This window comes from Tiliqua scincoides, chromosome 4, assembly GCF_035046505.1.
Source record: "Tiliqua scincoides isolate rTilSci1 chromosome 4, rTilSci1.hap2, whole genome shotgun sequence".
Classification (NCBI taxonomy): Eukaryota; Metazoa; Chordata; class Lepidosauria; order Squamata; family Scincidae; genus Tiliqua; species Tiliqua scincoides.
The window spans coordinates 105,213,434-105,232,530 of NC_089824.1; the positions used below are offsets into that span (position 1 = coordinate 105,213,434).

At 42.6% G+C, this 19,097-nt stretch overlaps 4 protein-coding genes across 4 annotated transcripts in view; all 4 read left to right on the forward strand.

The window, feature by feature from the left end:
• The window catches only part of LOC136647360 (protocadherin gamma-C3-like), a 270,585-nt gene that overhangs the window by 17,854 nt on the left and 233,634 nt on the right, over nt 1-19,097 (forward strand). The window lies entirely within an intron of this gene.
• LOC136647407 (protocadherin gamma-B2-like) lies at nt 2,650-5,022 on the forward strand. The gene has a single exon (XM_066622925.1). The coding sequence runs from the start codon at nt 2,650-2,652 to the stop codon at nt 5,020-5,022; it is 2,373 nt and encodes a 790-aa protein (XP_066479022.1).
• Nucleotides 7,764-10,196, forward strand: LOC136647409 (protocadherin gamma-A6-like). The gene has a single exon (XM_066622927.1). It carries the CDS (start codon nt 7,764-7,766, stop codon nt 10,194-10,196), a length of 2,433 nt encoding a protein of 810 aa, XP_066479024.1.
• Nucleotides 12,723-15,164, forward strand: LOC136647412 (protocadherin gamma-A5-like). The gene has a single exon (XM_066622938.1). It carries the CDS (start codon nt 12,723-12,725, stop codon nt 15,162-15,164), a length of 2,442 nt encoding a protein of 813 aa, XP_066479035.1.

Consider the following 19,097-nt stretch of genomic DNA (forward strand, 5'->3'; position numbering starts at 1 on the left):
TTCCAGTCCTGTCTGAAGCAACTATCCTTCTAATAAATGTGGTGATGGGTTCCATCCTGAAAGCTGAGGTAAAGAAAGAAGAAAAAGTTGAGCTTTCCACAAATACTTCAGAGCATAGACAGGAATATCATTTTCTTATGGGGAGCAGAATTCAATTTAGGAGATAAAGGAAATGAAATTGAATTGGAATACTTTCAGGGCCGCTGAGAGCCAGCATTGGCCTGAGGCAAGATGCCTAAATGGCCTCCCCCACTTCCTAAATGCATTGGGGTAACAGAAGTACATTAAAAGTGGGTTAAAGCTGTAGTGGAAACACAGCCCTGGATAGGCTGAGATTGAGGTACTCAAATTTATTTTGTAAGAAATTTGTTTTGTACTATATTATTATTAGTATTAGTATTTATCTACCGCTTTTCAACTAAAAGTCCACAAAGCGGTTTACAGAGAAAAATCAAATAACTAATGGCTCCCTGTCCCAAAAGGGCTCACAATCTACTGCATGGTCTGCTTTATCATGGCCTGGCCCCCCTGGAAGCCTGGGCCCTGGGATATTTTGCCGTCTCTGCCCCCCTCTCCTCAGGCCTAAATGTAGAGATTCCATGCTTTCTTGCAGCACTTATGGTTAAAGAGAGGACAGAAAGAAGCCTCTGCTATCTCTGGCTGCAATCCTATCCACACTTCCCTGGGATTAACCTCCATTGACTATAATGGGACTTACATCTGAATAGACATGCATAGGATTGGGCTCTCTACATGTTACTGCTGTCCTCCTCCCCCCTTCAGTGATAAGGGTTTTCTTCAATGGTAAGGGTTTTCTTTTCTCTTGGGATATGGCAGGAGAACGATACATCTCCCACTGCTTTTTGAAAAAATTGTCTCAAAAAATCTGCTCAAAATTTTCCAGAACTCCCAAAGCGATTGTGTTGTTTTTAAGGGAACAAAGAGATTTTGCTCATAAATAAAATCATTTAGTTGTGATAGTTGGATATGTTTTTGAAGTTGCCACTCTGTCTTCCTTCCCCACCACTGAGAAATAGTAAAGAATAAATATTACTTATTTGTGTCTTCCCCCCTCCCACAGTAAAAATATATTAGTCCTTGACAGGTCGTTACTGAGCCATCATACTAAAGCATCATTAAAATACAACTTTGCAAACAGATGCACTTCTGATTTTTCAAACCCAAGTACTTTCATATTCTCTTTGGTAGGATATGTGAGAATAGTAGTACACACCAGACTCCTAATAATTTCACTATTCATTGCTTACCACTCATTGGACAGGCCCCAGGCAGAAAAATTGAAATAACTTCTATAACAATCATTTTTAGTTACTAGTCTATCTAAGTTTAGGACTCCTGGAAAGTTCATATAGGCCCAACTATTCATATAGCCCTCTGTTGTAAATGTGAAATTATTATATTGTGTTCCTCACATGGCATGTCTCATCCTGAAGCCTTTTGGACTCACCTCTTAATAAGGCAAAACACAACATTTGTAGTGGTGATCTAACAACATGTGTTCAACTGAATTACAATTTTTCTGGCTTTTTCTTTAATACCAAAAATTAAACCTCTCATTCACTAATAAGGGAATATGAATGTTATGAATGCAAAATAGAAATCAGTGCATTTGTGTATATAACTTAGGGCGCAATCCTAACCCCTTATGTCAGTGCTTTCTGGCACTGGCATAGCGGTGTCAATGGAACATGTGCTGCATCCCGCAGTTGGGTGTCATTCACGGAAGCCTCCTCAAAGTAAGGGAATGTTTGTTCTCTTACCTCAGAGCTGCATTGCCCTTATGTCAGCGCTGGAAAGCACTGACATAAGGGGTTAGGATTGCGCCCTAAATGTATCTATTACCAGACCTTCCTTCCATTGTAGGAAATAGGCTATTAGTCCATAGTCTTTTTCACCCCCCAAATCTCATATCATAGTATTTCACCTCTATTATCAAATTAGCTAATAAAATATTATTCCTTAGGTGCTTTGACAATGTATTGGTTGAAAATACATATCATTGCATTGGTCAACTTTTATCACAAGCTGGACTTCTGGCACACATACAAATTTCAGCCTTCCCCCCCTCGTATTGTGATACATTTAATGTTTATTTCAAACTCTAATAAACACATCACATAGCAGAAAGAAATGCACATCCTGGAACCATTGTGAACAGCAGACCATGCAGTAGGTTATTTAAAAAAAAACACTGTGTGGAACAAGAAAAGTGAGTATCTGGGGTCTACTCAGCAAACAGCACTGAGATACATCTGGAAAAAAAATGGAACAACTTTAAATTTTGATTAACAATCCAGTTCTGGGAGTAAAATACTTTAGAATTCTAAGCAACACTATAAGCCAGAACAGATCTTTGTGTGGCCTCAGAGTGTCGCTGTTGGACAACATGGCAGCAGCACTAAATTGGTGTTTGAGTCTCAGGCAGCAATATCCCTCTGCTACACTCAATCCAGCCGGAAAGGAGATGCAACAGACAGCTTTATTTTAAAAGCCGATCCTAGGACTACGTTGTGACCAGATTACAATAACCTACTGTACTTGGAATTAAGAGGAATGCAGGCAATAAGAGCCATGGAAGCAAGGCACAGGGAGAGAATCAGGAAAATCATCTTGAGGCAAGTACTCTTTATGTTAATGTTCCTATCTTTATTCTGTGAGATGGCCGCTCAGCAAGTTCAGTATTCACTTCTGGAGGAGACAGAAAAGGGCTCCTTTGTGGGAAATCTTGCTAAAGATTTGGGGCTGGATGTCAGAGAGCTGTCAAAGCGAAGGCTTGCTATCTCCTCAGAAAAGCAGTATTTTACTCTGAATGAAGAAAATGGCAACCTCTATGTGAATGAGAGGATAGACCGGGAAAAGATTTGTGGAAAATCATCCACTTGTGTCCTGAAATTGGAAGCTCTGGCCCATAACCCTCTGAACATTTTCCACATAAATATTTTAATCCAAGATATCAATGATAATGCTCCTTATTTCCAGAAAGAAAATATTCAACTCAAAGTGAGTGAATCAAGTCTTCCAGGAGCTCAATTTTCCCTTGGGAATGCTGAAGATGATGACATTGGAATCAATTCCCTCCAGAATTACCAACTGAGCCCGAATCCATTTTTTAAATTAGATATTCAAGACAGTCAAGAGGGTAGGAAATATGCAGAATTAATATTGAAAGAACAATTAGATCGGGAGAAAGAACACACACTTCATTTGGTTCTTACAGCTTTGGATGGAGGTGATCCAATTAAAACTGGGATGGTAAAAATACAGGTTAATGTTACTGATACAAATGACAACCCACCAATCTTCTCTCAGGCGACCTACAAAGTAAGTCTGAAAGAAAGTGCAACAAGAGGAACATTTGTGCTTCGTGTTAAAGCATCTGATAGTGATGAAGGATCAAATGCAGAGATCACTTATACTTTCAGCAATGTCCCAGAAAGTGCACAGCAGAAATTCAACCTGGATCCCAAAGAAGGAACAATTACTCTCATGGAGAGTGTTGATTTTGAGGACAGAAACAGTTATGAGATGATAATCCAGGCAAGTGATGGAGGAGGATTGGTGACACATTGCAAGGTGAAGATTGAGGTTCTTGATGAGAATGACAATACTCCTGAAGTGATGCTGACTTCAGTGTCCAGTCCAATTCCTGAAGGTGTTGCACCTGGAACTGTAATTGCTCTGGTCAAAGTTCAGGACAGAGATTCTGGGGACAACGGGGAAGTCACTTGTTATCTTCAAGATCTTGTCCCTTTCCAGATTGTATCTTCCTCAGATAATTACTTCAAGATCCTCACAGTCAGCCCCCTGGACAGAGAAAGGACTCCAAAATATAACATTACCATCACAGCCACAGACAAAGGCAACCCTCCTCTCTCCACTCACAAAACCATCTCACTACAGATCTCAGATATCAATGACAACACCCCAGCCTTTGAACAATCCTCCTATACTGCCTATGTTCCAGAGAACAACCCATCCGGAGCTTCTATTTTCCACTTAAAGGCCTCTGACCCAGATCTTGATCGCAATGCAAGGATCAGTTACTCCATCCTCAACAGCAACATCGAGGACTTGCCTCTCTCCTCCTTTGTCTCCATTCACTCTGAGACTGGCATCATCTATGCGCAGCGCTCCTTCAACTATGAGCAGTTCAGGGAGTTTCAGATTCAAGTGAAGGCACAAGATGGAGGCTCCCCACCCCTCAGCAGCAATACGACAGTGAGGGTGTGTATTTTGGATAAGAACGATAATACTCCCCAGATCCTGTACCCTTCCCAAGGAAGTGAGGGTTCCTCTTTGTTTGAGATGGTGCCTCGGTCAGCAGAGTCAGGTTATCTGGTGACCAAAGTGGTGGCGGTGGACGCTGACTCTGGACACAATGCCTGGCTCTCCTTCCATCTCCTGCAGGCCACAGAGCCCTCGCTCTTCATTATTGGGTCCCACACAGGAGAGATCAAAACAGGAAGAGCATTTCTCGAGAGAGATGCTGTGAAGCAGAGGCTGGTTGTCCTGGTGAAGGACAATGGGAACCCTCCTCTCTCAGCCACTGTGATTCTGAACCTGGTGTTTGCTGAGAACTTCCAGGAGGCCCTTCCAGAAATGGACACCCAACCAAGTGACCCAGAACATCAGTCTGATCTGCAGTTTTATTTGGTATTGGCTTTGTCCGTGGTGTCCTTTCTGTTTCTTGTGACGGTGATCCTGACCATTATGATGAATTTTCGGAAGTCCAGGAACCCCACTTTCCTTCAGTGCTTCATTCCTGATCCTCATTCCAAGGCTGGTGCCATATTCCCGCCCAATTATGAAGATGGGACTTTGCCTTATTCCTACCAAGTTTGTTTATCCTCTGAATCTAGGAGAAACGAGTTGACTTTCCTGCAGCCTAATATCCAAATAGCAGATCATATTCTTTCCAATGGCCAATCTGATATCTCCTTGCTGTTGAATGGCAGTAGTCATTTAAATGCTGAACAGGAGGATACTAAAACTGTAAGTTAATATTTCTTGACTATAGAGTAAATTGAGATTGTGTTGTTTATTATTATCATCATCATTAATGTTATTATTAATGTTAGCTAATATGAACTCCATTGTATTATTATTCAAGCAATTTTGATCAATTCCATCATGTTGATACTGCATATTTGTTATACACCTTTTTTTATATATACCAAATCCATTCCTTAGAGTGGAAATCTGGATAAAAGATACAATTATTACATCACTTTCAATGGAAAAAATCTAATTCATTCCAAAGTCATTCCCATTTCACCCCAAAATCACCCTAAATGCCTCCACCAGAAGGAAAAGGTTGGGAGAAACAGTAAAATGGAATAACCGCCCAATCCTAAGTAGCGCTGGCACACCGAGGCCATATGGCCCACAATGTATCCAGCGCTGGAAGGAGCAGGCTGGAGGTCTCTTAAGGGTACAGGAACATTTGTCTCCTCAGGATAAGGGAACATTTCTTTCCTTACCCCATATCGAGCCCCAGCCTGTGCAATCGGGCTACTTGGATCTGTGCCGGCTAAATCGCTGGTGCAAGTCTGACAAGCCCTGTGTCATCAATAATGTTTACAGCGCAATCCTAACTTGTGCTGGAACAGGCAAGCCAGGAGGCTTGCACTGTATCCAGTGCAAGATAGGGCTGCAAGTGCCTCAGTCAAAGGTAAAGGGAAACTCTTCCCCCTACCCCAGAGTAAGCCACTGCAGCCCTATGGGTCTCCTCATACTTGCACCACCTCCTGAGTTAGCACAAGTTTGAGGTGAGCGGAGCGGCTTGAAGCCGTTCTGCGGTGCTCAGGGAACGGGGTTGGGATTGAGCATAACTGCCAAGTTGCAGCCCCACCTCCTGCTCCCAGCCATCCACCGCCTCCCTTAAATATGCAGTAACGATACGAGTATATATCTAAAACAATTAGCTTGTTTTCAGAAGCAGATATCTTTGCTTTGTTAATTTAAGTCCACTAAGAACCATATTGTTCCCCTACCCCTTGCTTGTGCTGCCATGCCGAAAAGGAACATCCTACATTCACTAGGATGAGAATGGGATAGTGTTCGGGAGGCTTCAGAGGGGAAAGGGGATTCAAATCCTGTTACTGCTTCGTAAGCCTCCCGCTCTGCAATGGGTCTCCTTGAACCTGTTGTTTAGTTGGTGCAAGTCCAATAAGCAAAAGGGGAGGCTGCAAAATGAGGGGATAGGATCTGGTGCACACCATCTACTGGATCTACTGCATCCCACAGATTCCTTGGCCTCATTCCTCCAACTTCTCCCCCTCTCCTGCCATGGCTTTATCTGCTCTGGTGGCCATAGCAGGGTCCTGTGACAAACTGGGAACTGTCCCTAAATGACCATCAATGGAGTGTTCCATTCTGGTGTCACAAAACCCTACAGCCAACAGCCCAAACTGGCTTAGGATAAGAACATAAGAACATAAGAACAGTCCCATTGGATCAGGCCATAGGCCCATCTAGTCCAGCTTCCTGTATCTCACAGCGGCCCACCAAATGCCCCAGGGAGCACACCAGATAACAAGAGACGTGCATCCTGATGCCATCCTGTACAGGATTGTGGCTGTACGTCCCCTACTTATGTACCAGTTTAATTCTGGAGATCTGTTTAGAAGTAAAAAAAAATATGTAGCTTGAGATGTCCAGCCTGCACAAAAGATGTGCCAATGCAGCCTTCCATAACTCTGACATCCGTAACTTGGGAAGCCAGTGTAATCTAGTGAAATGAGACTATAGCCTAAAGAGTGGTATTTAGGTCTGTTTCTAATTTCTTCATGGGTTCCTGTGCATGAGAATGGGTTTGATCTGTAATATTTGGAAGCTATTTTCTTTTATATAGAGAATCTTGTGGTTCTACTTATTAAATTATGGAAGCAAGTTCTAGAGATATTAGAAGTGCACATTTGAATCTAGCTGAATATTATAGATCTTTATATGCCAAAACTAGCAATTTGAATTGTGTCTAGAATACATTAGAAGGCAGGGCATTTCTTTATGAACTAGCAATATATGGTCCCTATACCAATAGTTAACAGCCTTGCCTGAGTGATCCAGAAGACCATCTTATACTGATTTGTGAAAGGTCTGTTTATGCAAAGGGAGGAGGTGCCAATCTTCCCTTCTGCAGGCCTCCATCACTACCACCACTCTAGAAGGGCAGTCACAATGTTGGGGTTCCCACAACCCTCAGGAACAAAAACTAAGATAGGGTAGCGGGTGCAGAGAGATCAATGGAATGCTGTACAAATGGAGCTTCATTTGCAAATGGAAGAATTTAGGAAGAATTTAGGATGTAACCCTATAAGTCTTGCTTGAAAGGTCCTATTTATGCTGGGGAAAACTGTAATCTGAATAATAATGTAGCCCAGAGATGATGTCTGAAGGTTTAATTGTTTTGGTTTGTGGATGCAACTCAAATAATTTTTACATATGCAAAAGAAAAATAGATAATGAAAGACACAGTTCAATTCTACCATGAATCATCTGCATTTTTTCTTTGTGACTCTGGGTGTCGCTGTTTACCACACTGGCTCTGAAATGCATTGAGATTCCACCTGCTCATCTCAGCTACTCCCATACACACACACACACTCAAAATTGTTGGTTGATCAGACTGGAACGGATATTTAAGGAACAAAATGATGCAACTTCTGATTTAAAACCCAGACTTAAAGAGAAGATACAAGCTGTTCAGCCTAACCTGGGAGTCTTTCCTTTGCTTCATGAAAATGGAAAAAAGACAAGAGCTCTGGAGTGACAAGAAGCAAATTCTGCAATGCCTCATAATGGTGATCATTTGGGAGACAGTTTATGGGCAGATCCGTTATTTCATTCCTGAAGAGTTGCAGAAAGGCTCTTTTGTGGGGAATATTGCAAAGGATTTGGGAATGGATGGGAAGCAGCTTTCAGATCACGGACTCCGCATTGTTATCAGTACAGGTACAGTGCAGTATTTTGAGCTGAATTTCAATACTGGCTTCTTACAAACCTTTGAGGTAATAGATAGAGAGGAAATCTGTGGAAGGGCAGAAATGTGCATCTTAAAGTTCCAAGTTATTGTTGAAAGTAAGTTAAAGCTTTATGCTGTTGAAGTGGAAATTATAGATATAAATGATAATGCTCCCAGCTTTCTGCTGAAAGGATGGGAATTGAAAATCAGTGAGACATCCGCACCTGGATCTCGATTCCCACTCCCTGAAGCTCAGGATCCAGATCTTGGGATAAATTCTATACAAAGCTACCAACTTATGGGCAGCAGCTACTTTTCTCTGGATGTGCAAAAAAGAGAAAATGGTGCCAGACAAGCTGAGATCTTGTTGCAAAAATCTCTGGATAGGGAGGAGCAAGCAGTTTATGATCTCATCCTCGCTGCTACTGATGGGGGTGATCCAGTGAGGTCTGGCACTGTACAAATACATATCATTGTTCTAGATGCAAATGATAACGCACCAGTCTTTAACCACCCAGTCTATGAAGTGAATGTCAAGGAGAATATGCCAAAAGGGTTCATAGTAGCTACAGTACAAGCCACTGATCTGGATGAAGGCATTAATGGAGAGGTAAAATATTCTTTTCAAAAAATAACAAGAAAGGACACTCAAATGTTCCTGTTAAACTCCACAACAGGAGAAATTACCCTCCTAGGCAGCCTGGACTTCGAAGCGTCTTCCCTGTATGAATTTGAGGTGCAAGCGATGGATGGGGGAGGACTGAGTGCCAGATCAAAGGTTGTCATTTTCCTTACAGATCTGAATGACAATGCACCAGAATTAGCAATAACCTTTGAAATAAATTCCATCCCTGAGGATTCACCAACAGGAACAGCCACTGCCATTTTAAATGTACAAGACAGAGATTCAGGAGTCAATGGGGAGGTGAAATGCTCCATTCCCAGCAACCTCCCCTTTCAGCTAAAGAAGTCAATTGACAATTTTTACACATTAGCGACAGACAGGATGCTTGACAGGGAGCAAGTGGCAACCTACAATATCACCATTACAGCAACTGACAATGGAACCCCACCGTTATCTACTTCTAAAATTATTTCACTCCAGGTTTTAGACACAAATGACAACCCACCACTTTTTGCAGAATCAGCCTACAGCTCTTATCTCATAGAAAATAATCCAAGGGGAGCCTCCATCTTTTCTGTGAGAGCAAATGATCCAGACTGGGAAGAGAATGCCCACATAAGCTATTCCATCCTTGAAGGCCAAGGGAGTCACTCTCTTCTCTCTTCCTACCTCTCCATTAACTCAGAGACTGGGGCCATTTATGCCTTGAACTCCTTTGATTATGAAGAGTTTCGGGAGGTTCGATTCCACGTCAAGGCCCAGGATGGAGGCACCCCACCACTCAGCTCCAATGTCTCAGTGACTCTCTTCATCCTGGATCAGAATGACAATGCTCCAGAAATCCTGTACCCTTCCCCTCCCACTGATGGCTCCACTGGGGTAGAGTTGGCCCCTCGTTCCTCTGAGCCAGGCTACCTGGTCACTAAGGTGGTGGCAGTGGATGCAGATTCTGGCCAGAATGGCTGGCTGTCCTATCAGCTGCTCAAGGCCACCGAGCCAGGGCTCTTCACTGTAGGACTCCACACTGGAGAAATCAGAACAACTCGGTTCTTTCTGGAGAAGGATGCCCTCAAGCAAAGCCTGGTGGTTTTAGTGAAGGACAATGGGCAGCCATCTCTCTCCACCTCAGTCACTGTCACTGTGGTGCTGGCTGACAGCATCCCTGAAATCCTCTCAGACCTGAGCAGCATCTCAGCCCCTGTAGATCCCCAGTCTGACCTCACTTTCTACCTGGTGGTAGCTGTGGCTTTTGTCTCTTGCTTGTTCTTCACCTTCCTCCTGGTATTGCTGGCCATCAGGTTGCACAAGTGGAGAAATTCACATCTGTATGACTCAGGAAGTGTGAATTTCACTGGTGTTCCAGTTTCACAGTTTGTGGGTGTGGATGGTGTCCGAGCATTTCTTCAGTCATATTGCCATGAGGTCTCTCTCACCACTGACTCAAGAAAAAGCCAATTTAACATTTCCAAGACAAATTATTCCAATACTCTGAGCAATGAAGAGACTTGTGATGGAAAGGACCCTATCCTCTCTGGTGATGATTTAAACTTGAATAATGGTGATCTGATCGTGGTCCAGGTGAGCTGATGACTTTAAATGACCAAGGTTTTGTCTTGAATATATAATCTCTTATCAATCTTGAGTTATTTTCGATCTGCCTGTTGTGTCTAATGAGTTTCATAGCAGTCTTATTTATGTTTCTGTTCTGGAAGATTTTTGAGTCAGAAGGTTGCTGGTTTTGGTCAGGTATTTTGCTTTCCTTGAGCTTTCATGATCACAGAAATTTGACTAGTTTCCACAATGTCAAAATGATAGATTTCTGTTGTTTCCCTCAATTCAAAAATATAGTTGCTAGTAATGTAGGCTTTTGTTTTCATTATGAAAATTGTGTCTTTTCTGTCATTGCTCCCATGTCATGTGGCTCTAAGAGTAGCAATATCTACCTGTTGCTGCTTTGGTAGCTTTATCAAGACCTCCAATAACAAACATCCTATCCTGACTTAGCAGTTACCATTTCTAAATCAAAGTTTTAACTAAATTAGTATACTATTATTGTTTCTGAGGTTATTTCTATTATGTGTTACCCAAGTAATCTTTTTTGGTTTTAAATATTACTCTATGTGATGAATGTTTTACATATTTATCCAAGCTGCATGGGAGCAGCTGTGAGGTAGCCAGGTTTCAACCAGCAGTTCTCCACAGCGGGGATAAGAGTTTGAATGACCAAGCCATGTGCTAGAAGCCAATTACATAGGTTGTGTCCATTGAAGAGGTTTCTGTTTCTGGAAGGAGGTTGCCTAATCTATGGGAAATGTCCACATAATCAGTCTCTGCCCCATGTAAATGTTAGCATGTCTGTAAGAGCTGTGGGTGAAACAATGGGCAGCCCAATCCTGAGCTGCCCGGGGGTCCAGGCTCGGCAGCATCAAGAACGGCTGCCGCCAGATCCTGTGCACCCTGGGCTACCGTGGGAGGCACCTCGGGAGAAGGGGACTTTCGTCCCTTTCCCCCAGGTAAGGTAAGCAGCCACAATGGGGATACTTATTTTACAGTGAAAGGCACAGGTACAGGTAAAGGTGCTTGTGTAAAGGCGCTTGTGTAGGGCACTGAGCCCTCCACGAGCACCTTGGATCCTGTGGAGCTGAGCTCCATGGACCCACCTCCCTCCCTCCCCCAGTCACGCCTCCACATCACGCCTCCTCCTCGCCCCATCCCTGCTTACTGTGTTGCGGCTCGGCAGTCCATGAGACCGCTGAGCCGTGTAGGCTGCGCAACCGCCCCACGCTAGCCCAGCACTGGCCGGCACTGGGCTAGCATGCCGGGAGCCTGGCGGAGAGGCTCGCAAACATGCTTTATGTTTGCCTTACGGCACGTTTGCGACATTGCTCAGCAGCACAAACCCATGCCCCTGAGTACAGGATTGGGCTCTGATGGCGCTAAACCAAGAGTAGGCTGTAATGCACTAGTTTTGCTACTTTCTTTTCTTAAATGTGGTTGCTATACTTTTTTTGGTCTTTTACCTTGCTCCTATAAGTACTGAACTTTCTCTCGCCTATCACGAACTTTAGGACCAAATCATGTTACCCAAAATGAATACTGTGGTTTGATGGGTTTGTGTTTTTTAAACGTCGAGTGGCTGGGGAGACTGCAAAACAGAGTGAAACTGCAGCAGGCAATTAGGGGGCTTTTGGACTTTGCCCTGCTCTGGTTCTACTGATCATGTCCTCCTCACATTATCTATCTATCTATCTATCTATCTATCTATCTATCTATCTATCTATCTATCTATCTATCTATCTATCTATCTATCTATCTAAGATAGTTGTAGCATGTCTCCCCCACCAATAATCATGGTGCTCAATAGATGTTCAGTGGAAGCTTAACATCTGTTTGAAGTAGAATGGAAGGGCACAGACAGGAGGAGAACCACAGCAGGGCAAGTCCTAAGGTCTCTGTTTCAAAACGTCTCCAGAACCCTATTTAAAACCCAACAACAATCTCATTGGACCAAATTGCATGCTTAGTGTAATATGTAGTTTGACCCTCATAGAGCATCAAGTCTTTTAACTTCCTTTGTTATGTGTGACTAAAGAGATTTGTGCTTTAAATGTGCCTCCCATTCTCAGTGTGGTGCTCTTCACAACACTCACATTTACAACAGTGAAAAAATTGTGCAGCAGTTTCACAGGACAATACTTACAACCCAAACACCCAGATAATTTTTCCAGACATAATTTAGATGTAAATCAAATATCGTTTGTATAAGAAAGTGTCGCTACCAATAATAGACATGAAGCTACGTAGAATTTTGGCAGAAATCCTTGCAATACTTAGTTAAGCCTCTGAGTGCCACTGTCCTCCCATGTAGAAAGAAATCCAGGGATCGATGCAGCCACCCTGCCTTGCCTGCATACAAGAAAAAGCAGAGAGAGGCCAGAGTTTTACCCACTGATCTGGAATTAAACCAAAGACAAAGATTCTGCGGCAGAGAATTTTTCAGTCATTGAAAATCTCAGCAACATACAGCAATACACAACGTCCATCCATTGGCTGGAGAAGAGGAAAGAAATGAAAAAACTTCAGAAACCAGCCTGCAGAAGTTTTATTTGCTATATGATAATTACAGTTTTGGAGAAGGCTACTGGGCAGATTCACTATTCAATTCCTGAAGAAATGCAGAAGGAATCGGTGGTGGGCAATATTGCAAAGGATCTAGGACTGGACATCAAGGGGACAACAGACAGCAAAATCCATGTTGGTTGTGGAGGTAGGGTTCAGTATTTTGCTTGGAATTATGGAAGTGGCCATTTATATACCACAGGCAGAATAGACAGAGAGGAGATCTGTGGCAGATTGGAGAGGTGTTTGTTAAATTGTGACATTATTGTTGAAAATAAAATGAAGCTTTATGCAGTTGAAGTGGAAATTGAAGATATAAATGATAATGCTCCTCGCTTTGCATCAAGGGATCAGAGATTGAAAATCAGTGAGACTGCTACACCTGGATCCAAGTTTCCCCTGCCTGAAGCTCGAGATCCAGATCTAAGCACGAATTCTGTGCAGAGCTACCAACTCACAGGCAGTAACCATTTTTCTCTGGATGTTCAAATGGGAGAAAATGGTGCCAGGCATGCAGAGCTGGTGCTGGAAAAATCACTGGACAGAGAAGAGCAATCAGTTTATGATCTAATCCTTACAGCTACTGATGGGGGTGATCCAGCCAGGTCTGGAACTGTGCAACTTCAAGTCATTGTTCTAGATGCAAATGACAATGCACCAGTTTTCAGCCAGCGTGTCTATGAAGTGAATGTCAGAGAAGATATCTCAAAAGGAACCACTGTCTGTATAGTAAGGGCCACTGATCTGGATGAAGGAATCAATGGAGAGATAAACTACTCCTTCAAGAAAATGGGGGAAACTGTTTCCCAGACATTTCTCTTAGATTCTGCCACAGGTGAAATAACCCTTGCAAGGAACCTTGATTATGAGGAATCACCTTTCTATGAGTTTGAGGTGCAAGCAGAGGATGGAGGAGGGTTGTCTGACAGATCCAAAGTACTGATAAAAGTTGCAGATGTGAATGACAATGCTCCCCAGGTGGAAATAATATCTTATATCAACTCCATTCCTGAGGATGCACTACCAGGGACGGTGACTGCAATTTTAAACATACAAGATCAAGATTCTGGAAACAATGGGAAGGTTTTCTGTTCGATTGATGCCAACCTTCCTTTTCAACTGAAAAAATCATATAATAATTACTACAACTTCATTACAGAGCGAGTTCTGGACAGGGAACAGGTAGCATCTTACAATATCACCATAACAGTTACCGACCATGGAATGCCACCTCTTTCTACAACCCAAATTTTCATGCTGCGTATATTAGACACAAATGACAACTATCCCATCTTTTCAGAATCAACATACATCTCATATCTTATGGAAAATAACCCAAGAGGAGCCTCTATCTTCTCACTCAATGCAAATGATCCAGACTGGGAAGAGAATGCCCGCATAAGCTATTCCATCATTGAAAGTCAGATGACTGATTCCCCTGTTTCTTCATATCTATCTATTAATTCTGAGTCAGGTGTTGTCTATGCCCTGCACTCATTTGATTATGAAGAGATTCGGGAGATTCGGTTCCAGGTCAAGGCACAGGATGGAGGCTCCCCACCACTCAGCTCAAACATCTCAGTGACTTTGTTCATCCTGGATCAGAATGACAATGCTCCAGAAATCTTGTACCCTTCCCCTCCCACTGATGGCTCCACTGGGGTAGAGCTGGCCCCTCGCTCCTCTGAGCCAGGCTACCTGGTCACTAAGGTGGTGGCTGTGGATGCAGATTCTGGCCAGAATGGATGGCTTTCTTATCAGCTGCTCAAGGCCACCGAGCCAGGGCTCTTCACTTTAGGACTCCACACTGGGGAGATCAGGACAACTCGGTTCTTTCTGGAGAAAGACTCCCTCAAGCAAAGCCTGGTGGTTTTAGTGAAAGACAATGGGCAGCCGTCTCTCTCTACCTCAGTCACTGTCACTGTGGTGCTGGCTGACAGTATCCCTGAAATTCTCTCAGACTTGAGCAGCGTCTCAACTCCTGTAGATCCTCAGTCTGACCTCACTTTCTACCTGGTGGTAGCTGTGGCATTTGTCTCCTGCTTGTTCTTCATCTTCCTCTTTGCTTTACTGGTCCTCAAGTTGCGCAGCTGGAGAAATTCACAGATGTTTGACTCAGGAAGTGTAAATTTCAGTGGTGTTCCAGTTTCGCAGTATGTGGGCATTGATGGAGTCCGAGCATTTCTTCAGTCTTATTGCCATGAGGTTTATCTCACTGCAGATTCTAGGAAAAGCAAGTTCAATCTTTCCAAGGCAGATTCTTCCAGTGTGCTAACAAATCAGCAGACAAGGGATCCCATTCCCATTGATGAAAGCATTGGTGATGGGAGTCAGACCTTTAATCAGGTAACCTGGCACTCTCTTTTATTTTGTTGTGTTAACGTGAAAGTTTTAACCTTAAAGTGGAATGCAGCATCACAGCCCATTGTTACATAGCACATGTTATGTAGGTGTTCTTATTACAGTCTCTCTTATTAGTTCTCAGGTTGGCACTCAGGTTGGTACTACACTGAATATCTTTGAGAAGAATATCTTAGTTGAGGAGAACATAAATAATTTTCTATATCTATTGTGCTGTCTTAGACTTATGGGACACACAAACTCTGATTTTGGTTTAAGATTGTTGTGTCAGTCTGTTGAAAATATAGGGGAAGATACTTAGCGAAAGAACTTGAGAGGTGAACAAAGCACCCCCCCTTACCCTAGTTCCTAATGTCATTGTCAAATCTGTTGCAACTTCTTTCCACAATCTTAGTGTGCTGGGAGAAGCAGGAACTATTCAACAGTAAAATTATCCAGGAGGATTTGATTTTACAGTGAGGCTTTTAGGAGGACTGTTGGAAGAAGATCAGTAGCTGCATTTAAAAGAGTACATTTTATACCGGGTTTTTTTGCTGGTATATAGCCACGCTATTCACAAACTTTTAGTATCATCTTAACTCACCACATCAAAAATACAAAGCTTTATGTTGTGGTTGTGTGTTATAGTTGCAAGGTTATAGTTGCAAGGTGTTGTAAGGTTCAAAAGCAGTAGGCAAGAGTGGTGATAGTCTGCAAGCTTTTATTTCATTGCCAGCAACTGGCGTCTCAAGGGACTCCTGTCCAAAGCTTGAGTGCTAACCTCAATCTTATCCAGACCCTTTATAGCATTTTGGGTCCTTTGTTTGAGGCTGGGGTTTGACATCATAGATGGGGCTTTACTTTTCATAGGCTGGAGATAGACTTAGACCTCGTAGATGTTGCAAGGAGCCACCTGTGTTATCTTGTCTTACATTCTTTGCTTCCGTTCCCAGCAAACACTGTGGGGCTTTCTGCCAACCTTTGTTAATGCCTTATTCTATCTGTAACCTGTTTGGCACCTTTAAAGAAGTATAGTGGTGTATTTTCATATACTTAAATACAAAACAAGCCAAAACTGTCATTATAAGGAAAGATTTCTTCTAAGGAATCTGTCTTTGATTCATTTTTAACCAAATTACAGCTGTCAGCTTGCAATTTTCAAACAGAGACAGAGAAATGGTTTTTTTCAATTTTCAAGCCTTTTTTCCCCTAAATGAAAATGGTGTGGCTCTTTAACCTATTAAGTTGCTCTAATGGTATAGCATAAATGGACCCTCTGTCAATAGAATTATAAACTTGGTGTCGGGCCTGTAGGTGATGTTGTCTACTTGTTGCAGAGTTATGTATATATGTGCAAAATATACAACTTAGGTAGACATCCCTTCTATGATGCCTGCTCTAGGTTTCAGCTTCAACTCTAGTAGCATGTATAGTACAAGAAAGAAAGAAAGAATACAATTAAGCTATCACTTCATTATGGGGGAGAACTGGAGAGTTTGGTTTTCTCCAGGGCAGGTCTCTGGAAACATTAGTGTTCTTGCTAAATCAGACAGTTGGACAGCATGAAACCTGGTGACTTGGACCTTGTTGCCCTTCTCCCAAACTGCTTGCTGGAGTGGATGTTTTATCAGGGAGCAGGCTGGTGGAAGAGTTCAGCACCAGGATATGGGAGGGCAAAGCTATTTGGGTGGTCAGGCAGTTCACTGGCTTGGTATCTAGTGGCCCTTCCCCTTCCTCCCCTTGCTGGTGCAGCTGAAAATGTGGCCCATATTTTCAAGAAAGGGAAAAAGTTTCCACAGGCAACTTTGGATCAGTCAACTTGACGTCAATAGCTGGGAAGCCAGCCAGTATAGTTTTCTGAAGAACTTGTCTTGCCATTTGAGCCCTATCTCCTTCTTTGACATGCTTGGTAGATTGAGAGGACTCTGTGGATATAATGTACCAGAATTTGATAATGCTTTTGAAAAGGTTCCCCACAACATGCTGGTGTCCAAGGTGGTGGGATTTGGGCTAGATGATGCTACAGTCAGGTGGATCCATGCCTGGCTGAGGGACCATAGAGAGTGCTTGTCAATAGCTCTCATCTACATGGAGGGAAGTGCATCAGGGCATCATGAGTAGGGTGCATCAGGGCTCTGTCTTGGGCCCAGTATTATTCAGTATCTTTATAAAAGACTTGGATGAGAGAGTAGAGTGAATGCTCATCAAATCTGCAGATGAAAGCAAACTGAGAGGGGTAGTTAATACCCGAGGACTGGAACAGAATCCAAGACTACCTTGATTGGATGGAAAACTGAACAGACATTACCAAAATTCACTTCGACAAGGATAAATGTAAAATTCTGCATGTAGTAGGGAAAATCAGATCTCACAATCACAGGCACACACACGTGTGTGTGTGTGTGTGTGAGAGAGAGAGAGAGAGAGATCGACCTTTTAGCAGTGTACTATAGCAGCAAAGAAGACAAATTCTAGGCTGAATCAACAGAAGTAAAGTTGGGTTCCCATCTGTGCGAAAAGAGGGATAAAAATCAAATAAACAAAGAAATAGTGTCTAGATCAGTGTTTCTCAGACTATGAGTTGGGACCCACTAGGTTGGTCTTGAGCCAGTTACAGGCTCCCCAGTACAGAGCCAGTACAGGGTCCCCATTCATTTCAGTGTGCATTTTATTTTTAATATATTAGACCTGACGCTGCTATGATATGTGACTGCATTTGGGGAAATGTTAAAAGATCTGTACTTTAAACAGACTACTATGTATATGCTTTTAACAATGATAGTCATGGGGCCTGCTCCCTGGCAAGTGTGGATAGGATTGCAGCATTTGGGATATTTTTTTAAAAACAGGTCAGCAACTGCTTGGGAGGGTTAGGAGGGTTCTTCATTATTTTTAATAATTTTTTTAACTTATGCTTACTGTAAACTTTTAATTTACTTAATTAATTGATTTTGTTTTTGTCATATGAAGGGAGTTAAACATTTTCCTTTGATAGTGTCACTTATGGCCATGACATCACTTCCTGGTTAATGACATCACTTCTGCTGGGTCCCGACAGATAATCATTCTAAAAAGTGGGTCCCAGTGCTAACAAGTTTGAGATCCACCAGTCTAGATCAGTGTTTCTCAAACTGTGGGTCGGGACCCACTAGGTGGGTTGTGAGCCAATTTCAGGTGGGTCCCCACTCATTTCAATATTTTTTTTTTAATATATTTGACTTGGTACATGACTGCATTTGGGGAAATGTTACAGACCTGCACTTTTAACAAGCTACTGTGTATATTCTTTTAACAATGATAGTCAATGGGACTTAATCCTAGGTAGGATTGCAGCCTAGGATTGTTAAAAAAAATTTCCTGCTTGATGATGTCACTTCCGATCATGACATCACTTCCGGTGGGCCCTGACATATTCTCATTCTAAAAAGGAGGTCCCACTGCTAAAAGTGATAGAACCACTGGTCTAGATCATAACAAATAATGGTACCATTGTGTTCTGCTTTAGTCAGACATCACCTGGAATATTATTTCCAGTTCTGGGCACCATAGTTTAAGAGGGATACTGACAAACTGGAGCAGGTCCAAGGGAGGGTGACTAAGTTGGTGAGAGGGCTGGAGACCACATTCTTCGAGGACAGATTGAAGGAGTTGGGCATTTTTAGTGTGGAGAAGAGACTGAAGAGATGAGGTCACTATAAATATCTGGGGGGCTGTTATGAGGAAGATGGATTGGACTTGTTGATTGCTCTGGAAGTAGGACCAGGACAAATGTATTTAAGTTACAGCAAGGGAACTTTTGATTAAAGGTGAGGAAGAACTTCCTATAGTGAGAATATTTCAGTTATGGAACAGTCTGCCTCAAAATGAGGTAGACTCTCCCTCATTGGTTTTTTGGAAGATCAATTTAAATCATCAGCAGCTTGCGGTTTAGATAATTGTGTTTGAACTATGAATGTATAACATGTATTTTTCCTGTACACCATTTAGTCAAAAGGAACAGAAATATTTCAGGCTTATGCTATACAGAAA